General features: G+C 38.2%; 1 protein-coding gene across 1 annotated transcript in view; it reads left to right on the forward strand.

Moving 5' to 3' along the window:
- HCRTR2 (hypocretin receptor 2) overlaps window positions 1–15,924 on the forward strand; it is a 119,268-nt gene that overhangs the window by 72,613 nt on the left and 30,731 nt on the right. Inside the window, exons 2-3 of the mRNA XM_010587000.3 lie at window positions 574–752; window positions 8,662–8,905. Coding sequence (XP_010585302.1) covers window positions 574–752; window positions 8,662–8,905 — 423 coding nt within the window. The remainder of the gene's footprint in view (window positions 1–573; window positions 753–8,661; window positions 8,906–15,924) is intronic.

Genomic DNA, 15,924 nt, shown 5'->3' on the forward strand with positions numbered 1-15,924 from the left:
CATTGGTCTTGCCAAATTCTATCATGGGATCTCTGGCATCATTTCTATCATCAAGGCCAGATAGATAATCTAAATATACGAACCACCTAGCTCAGTGTTTGGCAATTGTAAGAGCTATGTAATTTTCAGCTCCTGACTTATCTGTTAAAAGTCCCAGATGCAGATATTGGGAGCAGATATACGTCAACACCAAGGATGAGGCAAAGCATGGTTCATTGAAAACAGCCAGCTCCTAATTCACGTCAACTCAGAAAATATTTCTTGAGTTTCTACTACATACTGATTACTGAAGGAATAGAAGAATGAATCAAAGGGAGTCACAATTCAAAATCAAATAAAAATAGTCTTTTGATCCATTAAGAAACGTCTTGCAAGGTAAATGAACTGATTTTAAGCATGTAATTCAGCATTCATCCAGGTTGGCTCAGTGAAAACACAGCAGAGCCCTAAATTATTTTTCCTTTTTAATAATTATGTGCGGGCTTTACAGGAGTAATCATTAGTGTGACGATTTCTCCTCATTAGTAGCTATTTTCTTTGTCTAATTACTATTGCTTTTTCTCTCCAATTTAGTTTGTGTGGCAGTGTGGAAGAATCATCACATGAGGACAGTAACCAACTACTTCATAGTCAACCTTTCTCTGGCTGATGTGCTCGTGACTATCACCTGCCTTCCAGCCACATTGGTCGTGGATATCACTGAGACCTGGTTCTTTGGACAGTCCCTCTGCAAAGTGATTCCTTATTTACAGGTATTTATTTATTTATTTATTTAAATAATATTTTATTGAGTTTTTGGTGAGAGTTTACACAGCAAGTTAGGTTCTCATTTGACAATTTCCTCACGAATTGCTGTAACATTAATCACATTTATCACAATGTGTCATCAATCTCTTTAACTGTGTTCAGTTTGTTCTGTTTCCAGCACTCTAGTTTCCCTGCCCTCTTATCTTACCATCTTTGCTTTTGAGTAATTGTTGACCTTTCGGTCTCATACTGATGGTTTTTAAGTAGGGCACCAATCTTACAGGTGGTATCCTTTATTTTATGCACCACTCTGCTATTTCACTAAAAGATGATCTCAGGGAATAGGCTTGGTTCTAGGTTTAAAGTGTGCCCCAGGGTGATAGTCTCAGAAAATCGTCTGTTTCCTACTGCTCCAATTTGTCTGTTTTTTTTTTTTTTTTAAGCAAAAATTTGAGTTCTGCTTCATATTTTTCTCCCCTTCTATCTGGGACTAACTATTTTGACATGGGTCAGAACATCAGTGGTGGTAGCCAGGTGCCATCTAGTTCTTCTCATCTTGGGTAGGCAAAGTTGTGGCTCATGTAGACTTGTTTTGTCTCTGTGTTTTTGGATATCTTCTTATGATTTTCTTCCTGCAAGTAGAGACCCATAGTTGTGTCTTAGAAGGCTGCTGGCAAGTTCTTAAGACCCCAGAAGCTATAGATTTCACTAGAATGCATATCATGACTTTAGTGGATTACATTATGCCAATTGACTGACTTGTCTTGTGAGACTATGGTCCTAAGCCTTCAAACCCAGAAGACCAATGTTGGAAGGTGTTTGGCTACGTCTGAAGAGTATCTATACTTGTGTCTTCAATGAATATATGTACTACAGGTATTTTTTATTCCACAATTCTGGTTCAAACACAAAAACCACTGTGAAAATGTTTTCAGTCATAGTCTTGGCTCACTGGTAAATTAACTAGTGAGTTAAAGAAGAAATACACCTACTGAAGAAATTGCTAACCTTATGGAAAATAATACCTGAGACTGTCTAGAGAAATAAGCTAAGTTCTAGATGAAAATAAAGCAACAGTAACCCTAAGTCATCATTTAATGCTATATAAATTTTTACTTTTGTTATTTTTCCAGTGTAAAATAAAGAGCTTGAGCAAGTTGATGACTGAAGTCTCTCTCAGGCCAAATAATCATGGGCTACCTGTTTTTATAAGTGATTTCATTTCACAGGAAGAATTTAGAGTTGTGTGACCAAAGCAGTATAGCAAACAGGCTTCAGTGTAGGTTCTTAAGTCAAATACTAGGTTTGAAATCTCTGTTCTGCCATTCACTGACTATATGGCATTGAGCCAAATACATAAACTCTTTGTGATTCATGTATTTAAAACGATAGTAATTTTAGTAATAGCTATCCCATCTGATTGTTTTGATATTTTTCTTAGATACTTCATGTAAATTATATGGCACAGAATCATACTGTGGAAGATGATGTTATAAAAACATAGTGTGTTCTCAATAAACATCAGTTATCATCATTATCATCTTCACTCTCGTCATCAGATGTTTTATTGCTCAATAGAGAAAGAAGTCTTTCTATAAGTTAGCCTCCTACTAGAAATTGAAAACATTTTCAGAAAGTAATTTTCAAATTGATTTTCCAGTAGCGCTAAGAGCTTTGAAGAAAAGACTCCCAAGCTAATGGCCCCAGAAACAGTGCCGAAAGGGATTTACTGTGGAACTGTCCCCTTTGAATTGGGGCAGTAAAGGGGAAGGTAGCCACTCTCTACTTGTCTTTCCGTAACCATCCCCTCGGTCCTTACTTCATCTATTCTCTTACATTGTGATTGTAGGATTTGTGAGAACACAAAATATGCTCCCGATAACAAAAAGTTGAGTGAAGCCACAAATAGCACTTTACTTGAGATTAGATTGCATAGGCTCTTGCCACTGAAATATTACAAAGAGACCTTTAGCTCAGTAGTTCTTCAATGACCTCTTAAAAAGGGAGACGATCATTTTTTTCAGGTCATGGTGACTCAGACATCATTGACAGAATAGTAAGTGGAAAAGGCCAGGAGAGTTACAAGCTTCGTGTAAATGTTAAGTTTAATTATAAGGTATTATAAGGTTAGGTTGATCTGCTGAAAACCATGAATGGATTACGAACATGAACCATAGCCATTTTTCTTTTTTGAGAGAGAGAAATAGTACATTGAGCAAAAGAGAAAAATATCATCATAGAACTAAAATTAGTAAGAGATGCTTCTGATGGTTTTTGCGTGGAGACCCTGGGGAAATCATAAATAGCAGAGAATGCTAGTATTTCACTTATCTCTGTGGTACTTCTGGTAAGCTTTTTATTTGTCTTGGTTCCAATAATCCCCACGGTGAGAATTTGGGGACCCTCATAAGTTTCAGGATGGCTCCAGTTGCCCGGAATCTTCAAAGGGATGAGGATATTCATGCTCCCTCTGTAAAACACAAGATTTTCCAGCAGTCGTTAAGAGTGCTAGCCTAAAGGTCAGCAGTTTGAATCCACCAGCCACTCTTTGGAAACCCTATGGGGCAATTCTACCCTGTCCTATGGGGTCGCTGTGAGTCCGAATAGACTCAACAACAATGGGTTTGGGCTTTGGTTCTTTAAAGTTGGCCAAGTAGAGGAGGGGAGGAGCATCACACTATGGCAGGTATGGTCTTGTTCTAATGCACAGAGATTCTTTCTTATAGACTAGGTATTCCAGGGTCTTCCATGAGTGAAAGAGGACAGACTGGAAGTAGTCTGTAACCAGTGAATGCTGCAGGGCATGAGTCAGTCTTAGCAGTATTGAGATTGCTCTTTCACATAGCACAACTCACTGACAAGCTCTGCAGTTGAAGGAACATCCTTATTTATCTGCTTCTCTATAAACAGTGTCCAGTCTAGTCAACACCTCAGTTGATTCTGTTCTCCATGGATCAAGGAGAAAACTGCAAGATCTGAGTCAGATGGAAAAGAATAGCTTCATTCATTACCTTGTTCTACACTACTTCTTGGTGGAAAGCTGTAAATGCACAAAGATTGGGGCACTGGTAAAACTAGTACAGTAATTCCATATCAGTTCAGTATATATTACCCATCTTCCATAGAATGTTCTCAAATGGGAGAGAAAGTGTCAATGAGCACTAAGCCTAGCATTTAAATTTGATTCATTTTTTTTTCCCCCATAGGTGTGATGTTCTAAAACTGATGGCTTTTATTTCTGATATGATATTTACATCCTACTGAATGTTTAAAAACATATTACGTGATGCCCAACCAGATCTTTAGGTTATTTGGTTGCATTTAAGATTATATGAACATTTACTAATTTGCTATGAATTATATGTTCTTTTTCTTCTAAATACAATACAAAATAACCTTTATATTTGTAAGTGATATACTGTAACACTTAAAAAACTTGCAAAAATCTTAAAAGTCTCATTAATGCAATAAAGTTTAGCTCAATAATTAAAAAGACCCTTTTGTGTCTTTAATAATTCTATAAATCTAAGACCATTAACATTTATTACATTATTTGCTGAATGATTATCATGTATTTCTTGGAAAAAAATTATCATGTATTTCCGTTCTTTTTTAACACTGACAGGAGCAGTTGGCTACTTTTTCAGAGTGATTTTTTTTTTTTTTTTCCACATAGAAACATAGATTGTGTCACTGCAGAAAAGGCACTGCATAGGAAATGGCAGGAAAAGAACAAAAAAGAACAGAGATGTGGGTGGTGAGGTGTTAGTGCTGGGTGGTGGGACAGGCTCGTTCACTCTCTCAGTCACAATTTCCCACCTTCCAAATTATTTGTGCCTATCATTCAAATCTTTGATTTAGCAAAACTTCAATTTCTACTTGTGATGAGTCTCTGAAGTCTTTTGGGGATAACTATATGCCAGCATGTCATGGGTTGAATTATGTCCCCCAAAATATGTGTCAACTTGGTTAGGCCATGATTCCCAGTATTGTGTGATTGATGTAATTTTCCTATATGTTGTAAATCCTAATCTCTGCCTGTGGTTAATGAGGCAAAACTGGATTATGTTGAAGAGGATTAGGTGGGATGTAACATCTTTACTTAGGTCATATCCCTCATCCAATGTAAAGAGAGTTTCTCTGGGGTGTAGCCTATACCACCTTTTATCTTTCAAAAGGAAGGGAAGAAGCAGAGAGTGGGGAACCTCATATCACTAAGAAAGCAGTGCCGGAAGCACAGCACATCATTTGAACCCGGGGTTCCTGTGAGGAGAAGCTCCTAGTCCAGGTCAAGATTGATGATAAGGACATTCCTCCAGAGCTGACAGAGAGAGAAACCCTTCCCCTGAAGCTGACACAGTGAATTTGGACTTCTAGCCTACTAGACTGTGAGAAAATAAATTTCTCTTTGTTAAAGCCATCCACTTGTGGTATTTCTGTTATAGCAGCACTATATAACCAAGACACAACATATAAGAAGCTCCTTCTCCACCGAAAAAAAAAAAAAAAAAACCTGTTGCTGTTGAGCCAATTGCAACTCATAGTGACCCTATAGGACACAGTAGAAATGCCCCATAGAGTTTCCAAGGAGCACCTAGGGGTTTTGAATTGCCAACATTTTGGTCAGCAGCCACAGCTCTTAACCATTATGCCACCAGGGTTTCCCTACCTAAAATATAGTCTCTGAATGTGACCTTGTGTAGAGTGAGCCTGTTGTATGGGTGTATGGAGAGAAGAAATTTCACATCATTTCATTTCACTTTATTCACAGCATTCATAAAACACATTGGATTCATTTTTCAAATCATTTATTAACAGGATAACTTGAACCAATACCAGAATCAAAATGAAAAAGACACCCAGAATATACTCCTAAGAGTAAAAAACAGCAACAAAACTCTTGTTTTTGCTCATGATAACATGCAATTTTTTTATCACCTCCTCAAAATATTTTAAATTGGATGTGACTTGTATACTTGTGTGTCTTATATACTGGCAAATGTATTAGTTGAAACAGTGAATGTTAGATCATTCAATGCATTCTACTGTCAGATTGGCCACACAAACAGAATATTTTCCGTGAGACAGAGGGGTCACTGTACCCTGAGTCACCGTTGGCACTGGATGTCAGTCATTCAAGTGAACTGATCTGAATTAATTATTACTTGAATTAATTATTACTACTGGAACTGGGTTTACCTCAGTAGTAGAAGAAAATACTAGGAATGACATTCAAGTTTGAATCACACTGCTTCTACCCCATTCACCCTAGATGATTAGAATTCATAGATAATAAACCACTAAGCCTTGATGAACACTTCTATATACTTCTACTTGCTAGAGATAAGAACTACAGTCCTGGTCAAGCAGCTTTGAAAGTTTGACTTTTAGAATCTAGACTGCACCTGTTCTGTGCTCAGGTTAGCATTGGTCGCGAGCAGCCTTGGGTACTTGGCTAATGCGCAAGGAAGGAATTGAAGCCGAGTGGGATGGGTTTCAGAAGGAATACACTTGAATACACTCTAAGGTAACACCAAGACACTTCCAGGACACTTCAACCAACCTATACCACCAACCAGTTGGCGTTGAGTTGCTTCTGACTCATGGCAACCTTATGTGACAGAGTAGAACTGTGCTCCATAGGGTTTTTGAAGGCTGATTTTTCAGAAGTAGATTGCCAGGTTTCTTTCAAGTGCCTCTGGGTGGACTGAAGCTGTCAACCTTTCCATTAGCAGCCAAGTACTTAACTATTTGTGCAACCCAGCAACTCCTCAACCTACCTAAAACCAAAAACAAAACTTATTGCAGTAGAGTCAATTTCAACTCATAGCGACCCTATAGGACAGAGTAGAACTTGCCCCACAGGGTTTCCAAGGAGCAGCTGGTGGATTCGAACTGCCAACATTTTGGTTAGGAGCCAAGCAGTTAACCACTGCACCACTAGTACTCCAACTTAAAAATGAAATTAACCCCTAAGAATTCAGTATACTTAAGCCCTTCCTTATATTCTCTATGACTACTCTGTACTTAAAATCAGTCTGTTCTGATTAAAATATAGGACTCTAGGTTTGGGAATAGAAGAGAAAACTTACAGTGCATTCCTCATCATCATGATCACCACACTCTATTACAGCAAACACTTACATAGTATTGACCCTCTGCCTGGTGCTGCACTAGGCATTTTACATCCCAACTAATTCTCCCTATAATTTCATGGTTGGGTATTATTCTCATTCATATTTTACAAATGAGTAAACTGAGACACAGGGCAGTTATGTGACTTACCCAAGATCACACACTTCAGTGAGTGGTGAGATGCGATTCATGTCCAGGAAACCTGGTTCCGGAATAGACTCTAACTACACTCTGCTACCTCTCACAGAGAGATGTATCAGAGCTGGAAAGAATCTTATTCTGTCAATTTTCTTATTTTACAGGAAAAACCACACCAGGCCTAAAGCTGTGAAGTGGGTGACCCAACATTGTACAGAAAATGAGAAATAGGTCATCCTGAAGTCTAGCCCAGAGCCCTTTCTCTTGTGCTGTGCTGATCCTTAAATCTTGGTCACTCATACGCACCTACAGTCAGTGCACAAACCCATAACAATAATCAGTGACCCTCATATAAGAAGCAGAGATACCCACCCTTGCCATATACTGTGGGATAAGTACCACTTACCAAACCAAACCCTTTGCCATCAAGTTGATTGTGACTCATAATGACCCTTAGGACACACAAAAAAAGATGGCTAGAAGCCATCCATTTCCTTAGGTTAAGGCTGACCAATATTCATTGATTCAAAACATATTCATTAGTACTTAATGTACATCAAATACTGTACCAGGTACTAGGGGTACAAATTAAAAAAAAAAAAAAAAAGCAGCAGCTTCTCCTGCCATAGACCTTTGTTCTAATAGAGACAGTCAATAAATAAGTAAATAAAACCAAATGATGATATCCTGTGTAAAGTATAGAGAAGAAAATAAATAGGAATCTGTAATAAAATTAAAAAAAGGAAAACAGAAAGGGGCACATCTGAAAAGCTGGAATTGAAAAGTGACTTCTGAATCAATGGTATACCCAGTATAAGAGAGTACATTAAATATAATCACATAAATTGAATTATAGTTCTAAAGTCCATGAGTTTTGGCATGGTTAGTGTATTTATTTTTCCCTTAAATTTCCAAAAATCACTTATGATATGTTTTTAGAATGTAGAATTGTGGACTGGATGAACCTATATGATTTTTAGAGGCAACTTGTTTATGCCAGCAGTGAGCAAACTCTGGTGATGAGATCTATGGACAGAACTGTCCATAATGAGGTCTATGCTTTCCTTTGTATACCACATGTTGGAATTGAATGGAAGCATAAACAGCCCTTGTTATATGAAAATATGAAATGATGTACCCAGCATTTAAAAGGCTGGCTAAATGCCTTTTCAGCCAAATTTCTCTATGGTAATTTAAAAGAAAGAAAAAAATGTCATATTGCTGCTCTATAAGGAAATGAACGATAGTTTTCTAGTTCAGTCTAAACATGCCTTTTTTTTTTAACCCATTTGAAGTTATAATTTCTTTTATCAATGGAAAAGTTGCTAGACAAAATAATGACAGTAATTCTTCAAAGAATACTATGCTATGAATTAAAGTGTCTGACAAAATAAGATTAGAATGTTTTCATAGCATTTTTTATGTTTAATAGGAAACATATTTTTCTCCTAAAAAGAATCTAATATTAAAATATTGTCCATTTGGCACACTTTTAAGATAGAAAGCACTTGAATGAATTGCTTTTTGGCAACTTTGAACCTGGTTATCATTTGTGACTATCTTTCTAACACGGTAAAAATATCAAGAGTGATCCATTTAATGCCTGGCGATTCTCTTGTACTGTGTTCTATTTTTATCTAGACGGTGTCAGTCTCTGTGTCTGTCCTTACCCTGAGCTGCATAGCCTTGGATCGATGGTATGCCATCTGTCACCCTTTGATGTTTAAGAGCACAGCCAAGAGGGCCAGGAACAGCATTGTCATCATCTGGGTCGTCTCCTGCATTATAATGATTCCTCAGGCCATCGTCATGGAGTGCAGCACCATGCTCCCCGGCTTAGCCAATAAAACCACTCTCTTTACAGTGTGTGATGAGCGCTGGGGCGGTAAGTATATTATGGCCCATAAGCTAACATTTATATAACAGCTACACACTGAAACTTGGATTAACATAGCCATTGTGAAGTTGGGCTTCTATGTTCTATTGGCCTTTGCTAATATAGTTTTGCAAAAATGTATAAACCGAGTTGAAACTCCAGACAATGTCATGGACTAACTCCACCTATCTGTCCTGGTGGTGTAGTGGTTAAGAGCTACAGCTGCTAACCAAAAGGTCAGAAGTTGGAACCCACCAGGTGCTCCTTGGAAACCCTGTGGGGTAGTTCTACTCTGTGCTATAGGGTCACTGTAAGTTGAAATCGACTCGACAACAACATTTTTTTTTTTTAATCTGTCCTTTGGAAATGCCGTGCACTATTTCCTAGTTTTAATATTTTTCGGATAGGGACTGAAAGGAGCTTACTCCACAATTCAGATTTGGTTCCTAGTTTTTCTTAAATTCTTTAAATAAAAAGCATTCAGTTATACAAATCCAAATATGCATTATAGAATAAGTAGCATTTCACAAGCTGGTTTAATTTGTGCTACCTCAAGTGTCAGGTTCCCTTGTTGTTGTGTGCCTGCTCCTAGTGATCCTATAGGACAGAGTAGAACTGCCCCATCGGGTTTCCTAGGCTGAAATCTTTACGGAAGCAGATCGCAAATTCTTTTCTCCCACAGAGACCCTGGTGGGTTCGAACTACCATCAACCTTTTGGTAAGCAGCCAACAATTTAACCATTTATGCCACCAGGACTTCTGTCAGGTTCCCTAATGGGGCACAAATACAATTGGCTTTTTCCTTCTTAAATACCAGATCCTGCTTGGGAGTCTGACTGGATGTGAATATGTGGATCTATGCTATTCTTGAGTGAAATTATCTAAATTGCTTTCTCCGTTGATGATATATTAAATTGATGAGCTCTACCACTGGGATCATAGCAAAACACACTGTGGGGGCTTGTATGTTGCTGTGATGCTGGGAGCTATGCCACTGGTATTCAAATACCAACAGAGCTACCCATGGTGGACAGATTTCAACTAAGCATCCAGGCTAACACAGGCTAGGAAGAAGGACCTGGTGGTCTACTTCTGAAAAGAATTTGCCAGTGAAAACCTTATGAATAGCAGCAGAACATTCCCTGATATAGTTCTGGAAGATGGGCCCCTCAGGTTGGAGGCACTCAAAAGATGACTGGGGAAGAGCTGTCTCCTCAAAGTAGAGTCAACCTTAACGATGTGGATGGAATCAAGCTTTTGGGACCTTCATTTGCTGAAGTGGTACGACTCAAAATGAGAAGAAACAGCTGCAAACATCTATTAATAATCAGAACCTGGAAAGTACAAAGTTTGAACCTAGGAAAATCGGATATCATCAGAAATGAAATGGAACACATAAACATCGATATCCTAGGCATTAGTAAGCTGAAATGGACTGGTATTGGCCATTTTGAATCGGATAGCCGTATGGTCTACTATGCCGGGAATGACAACTTGAAGAGGAATGGAATTTCATTCATCATCATAAAGAACATTTCAAGATCTATCCTAAAGTACAACACTGTGAGTGATAGGATAATATCCATACACCTACAAGGAAGACCAGTTAATATGACTATTATTCGAATTTACGCACCAACCATCAGATATTCAAAGATGAAGAAAATGAATATTTTTTACCAACTTCTGCAGTCTGAAATTGAAAGAACATGCAATCAGGATGCATCAATAATTACTGGTGATTGAAATGTGAAAGCTGGAAACAAAGAAGAATGATTGATAGTTGGAAAATATGGCCTTGGTGATAAAAGCGATGCTAGATGATAGAATTTTTCAAGACCAACAACTTCATTGCAAATACCTTTTTCATCAACATAAACGGTGACTATGCACATGGACCTCAACAGATGGAATACATAGGAATCAAATCGACTATATCTGTGGAAAGAAATGATGGAATACTCAATGGCATCAGTCAGAACAAGGCCAGGGACCAACTGTGAAACAGACCATCAATTGCTTGTATGCAAATTCAAGTTAAAACTGAAGAAAATGAGAACAAGTCCACCAGAGCTAAAGTATGGCTTTGAGCATATCCCACCTGAACTTAGAGACCATCTCAACAGACTTGACTCGTTAAACACTAATGACCAAAGACAAGAGGAGTTGTAGAATGACATCAAAGACATCATACATGAAGAAAGAAAGAGTCATTAAAAAGACAGGAAAGAACGAAAAGGCCTAAATGGATGTCAGAAGAGACTCTGAAACTTGCTTGAACATCCAGTAGCTAAAGCTAAAGGAAGAAATGATGAGATAAAAGAGCTAAACAGAAGATTTCAAAGGTTGGCTCAAGAAGACAAAGTATTATAATGACATGTGCAAAGACCTAGAGATAGAAAACCAAAAGAGAAGAACACTCTTGGCATTTCTCAAGCTGAAACAACTGAAGGAAAAATTCAACCCTCAAGTTGCAATAGTGAAGAATTCTGTGGGGAAAATATAAAATGACAGGAAGCATCAAAAGAAGATGGAAGGAATGCAGACAGTCACTATACCAAAAAAACTGGTTGATGTTCAACCATTTTAGGAGGTAGCATATGATCAGGAACCTATGGTATTGAAGGAAGAAGTCCAAGCTGCGCTGAAGGCATTAGTGAGAAAACAAGGCTCCAGGAGAGTTGATGGAATACCAATTGAGATGTTTTAACAAACAGACGCAGCATTGGAAGTGCTCACTTATCTATGCCAAGAAGTTTGGAAGACAGCTACCTGGCCAACTGACTGGAAGAAATCCAAGAAAGGTGATCCAACCAAATGTGGAAATTATTGAACAATATCATTATTATCACATGCAAGTAAAATTTTACTGAAGATCATACATAAGAGGCTGCAGCAGTATATCCACAGGGAACTGCCAAAAATTCCAGGCCAATTCAGAAGAGAACGTGGAGCCAGAAGTATCACTGTTGATATCAGATGAGTCCTGGCTGAAAACAGAGAATAAGAGAAAGATGTTTACCTGTGTTTTATTGACTCTGCAAAGGCACTCCACTGTGTGGATCATAACAAATTATGGATACCATTGCAAAGAATGGGAATTCTGGAACACTTAATTGTGCCCATGAGGAACCTATACATTGATAAAGAGGCAGTCGTTCAAACAGAATGAGGGGATACAGCATGGTTTAAAGTCAGGAAAGGTGAATGTCAGGGTTGTATCTTTTCACCATACTTATTCAATCTGTATGCTGACCAAATAATCTGAGAGCTGGACTATATGAACAAGAACGGGGCATCTGGATTGGAGGAGGGCTCATTAACAACCTGCGTTATGTGGATAACACAACCTTGCTTGCTGAAAGTGAAGAGGACTTGAAGCACTTACTGATGAAGATCAAAGACTACAGCCTCAACACAGAGCAAATAAAAATCCTCACAACTGAACCAATAAGCAACGTCATGATAAACGGAGAAAAGATTGAAGTTGTCAAGGATTTCATTTTACTTGGATCCACAATCAACACTCATGGAAGCAGGAGCCAAGAAATCAAAAGATGCATTGCATTGGGCAAATCTTCTGCAAAAGACCTCTTTAAAGTGTTGAAAAGCAAAGGCGTCACCTTAAAGACTAAGAAGACCGAAGAAGAATGGACATCTTTCAATTGTGGTGTTGGCAATGAATATTGAATATACCATGAATTGCCAAGAGAAGGAGCAAATCTGCCTTTGAAGAAGTACAACCAGAGTGCTCCTTAGAAGCAAGGATGATGAGACTATGTGTCACATAATTTGGACATTTTATTAGGAGGGATAAATCCCTGGAGAAGGACATCATGCTTGGTAGAGAGTCAGCAAAAAAGAGGAAGACCCTCAACGAGATGGACTGACACAGTGGCTACAACAATGGGGTCAAGCATAATGGCGATGTTGAGGATGGCGCAGGACCAAGCAGTGTTTTGTTCAGTTGTTTGTAGGGCATCTATGAGTCCAAAGCGACTCAACAGCACCTAACAACAACAACAACCACTGGAATGTCCGTGGGAGGTGCAAAAGGTGAACACACTTGGCTGCTAACCAAAACGTTGAAAGTTTGAGTCCACCCAGAGGCACATCAGAAGAAAGCCTTGGTGATTTACTTTGAAAAGATCAGTCACTAAAACCCCTGTGGACCCCAGTTCTACTCTGACACACATGGGATCACTATGAGTCAGAATTGACTGGTGGGCAACTTCTTGTTTGTCTTGTTTTGTTTTTAACCACTGAGATAATTATTACCTGATTCAAGAATTACTTATTTTATTTATTTATTTCTTTATTGTACTTTAGATGAAGGTTTACAGAACAAACTAGTTTCTCATTAAATAGAACACATATTGTTTTATGACATTGCTTAACAACCCCATGACATGTCAACACTGTCTCTCTCTATCTTGGGCTCCCTATTGCCAGCTTTCCTGTCCACTCCTGACTTCTAGTCCTTGCCCCTGGACTGTTGTATCCCTTTAGTCTTGCTTTGTTTTATGACCCTGTCTAATCTTTGGCTGAGGGGTGAACTTTGGGAGTGACTTCATTACTGAGCCAAAAAGGTGTCTGGGGGCCATACTCTTGGGTTTCTCCAGTCTCTGCAAAGCCAGTAAGTCTGGTCTTTTTCTGTGAGTTAGAATTTTGTTCTACATTTTTCTCCTGCTCTGTCTGGGACGCTCTATTGTGATACCTGTCAGAGCAGTCAGTGGTGGTAGCCAGGCACCATCTAGTTGTACTGGACTCAGTCTGGTGGAGGCCGTGGTAGATGTGGTCCATTAGTCCTTGGGACTAATCTTTTCCTTGTAGGTTTAGTTTTGATTTAAGAATTATTTTAGTTATGAATCTTTTCTGGTTGCCCATCCTGATATGTATCCTGTTGAAATTTAAACAAGCAGAAGTTTGGAGGCCTTATGCTCCTTTGGTTCATAACTCTCAGCAGAGTAACTGAGGTTCTCTGTAAGTAATAACTAGTGATGGCCAAGATCTGGGCACAGCAAAGAGTGGGCAGAAAAATTAAATAGCCACCCTGCATTTTTGCATAAAATGTACTAGTTATAAAATTATTTTCACACAAAAATCATAGGAAGTACCATCTGGTCTCCAGAAAAAGAATCTGATCTGTTCTAGGTATCTAACAATGACTTGGATTTAGGGAATTTGAACATTAGGAAAGCATTTACATTTATTAGAAAGATGATCATTATAAAGATAAATTATAAAAGCAGTGTACTCCATGGACTGATTGTAGATCTGATATTTTCCAACATTTGAATCTTCGAATTAATGGTAATTCCTACACGTTACTTGAACTGGAACATTGAAAAGAGAAAAAGTCGCTATTTTGAAAATTAGGTGCTATATGCTTTTACTGTGGCAAATTAAAATTTAAAACACATTGGGATTATTTCATATATTTTCAAAATATCTACAACAGCTGAACATTTATAATTTACTACTACCTCAAGCACTGAATATCCCCTTTTATTGAAATTCCCCTGTCCTTTCTAACATTTTTTTTTAACATTGCAATTCTTTTGTTGTATTTTTTCTTTGGATCATCAGATATTTTACAATTTTCTCCACCAACAGTGCACACCAAAACAAAATTACGGAAAATTCCAAAATGGTGAAAATATTTAAGTGTCTAAAGTTCCATTTTTTTGATATTCTAACATCTTGAGGACTTAGAATATGCCAGGCATTATGCTGACTTGGAGAGAAATAGACTCTGCCTAAGGCAACAAATTGTGTACAGGGAGGCTGAAAGGTAAATAAACAAATGTTTATAGTGTCATTAGTATTTCAATACACTTAGGTACAAAATGTTAGGAGCACAAATGAGAGAATAAACCAAGTCCTGGCCATTTTAGCAAAAGTTTACAGAGTAGCTGCTAAGATTCCAGCAAAGCATTGAAGAATGAGCAGAAGTTCTCCAGGTAGGTAAAGGGAAAGAGGTGTCCCAGGAAGGGAGAAAACCCACACAATGGCACCACATCTTGAAAAAGAATGGAAAAAAGGTCCAAAGTTGAAGTTGCTGGTATGTAGGGTCAGGCAGTTTAAGGAACTGAGTTTAGAAAGGTGGGCTGGGGACAGATGGTGAAGTGTCTCATGCACTTCCTTTATAATGGGTTATACTTGGAAAATAGCCTAAAGGTTTCTTGTTTACACACATTTACTTCTTTCATGAGGAAACTGAGGCCTAAGAAAAACAAAAACTCACTGCCATTGAGTTGATTCCGACTCATAGCAACCCTATAGGACAGAGCAGAACTGTCCCATAGAGTCCAAGGCTGTAAATTTTGACGGGAACAAGCTGTCACATCTTTCTCCCACAAAGCAGTTGGTGGGTTGGAACAACTGATCTTTTGGTTAGCAGCCGAGTGCTTTAAGCACTGTGCCACCAGGAGAGACTAGATTATTTGTTCAGTATTATGAGGCAACAAGTACACTTAAACCCAAAGCTTCTGACTCAAAGAATTGGGATTCCTTAAGTTCATGCTGATGCTGATTAGATAAAATACCCACTTGTTTTTCAATGGGGAGCCCTGGTGGCATGGTGCTTAAGAGCTCTGCTACTAAAGAAAAGGTCAGCAGTTCCAGTCCACCAGCTGCTCCTTGGAAACCCTCTGGGGCAGTTCTACTCTGTCCTATAGGGCATATATGTGTTCGAATTGACTCCATGGCCGTGGTTTTGTTTTTTCAACTAATGACAAAATCAGTAGCATTTTCTTTAAGTATTTTGGCAATTTGTTTCATTTATAAGTTTGTGGGCTGCTTTTATAAACCTTTTTTTTTTTTTTTTTGCATTGCCCTGAATGATTAAGTAGCATTGATACCCATTAATAAAAAGATACCAAAGCTATGGAATCCTGTCAGTTATTCTGATGAAGTGCCATGTGATGAAGTAAATAACCATAAATATATAAACTCATTTTTACCTCTAGTATTTTATTATCCAGGTCTAGCATGGATATGTTCCTAGAGTAAAAAATTACTTTTGA

Source organism: Loxodonta africana, chromosome 1 (genome assembly GCF_030014295.1).
Source record: "Loxodonta africana isolate mLoxAfr1 chromosome 1, mLoxAfr1.hap2, whole genome shotgun sequence".
Taxonomy (NCBI): Eukaryota; Metazoa; Chordata; class Mammalia; order Proboscidea; family Elephantidae; genus Loxodonta; species Loxodonta africana.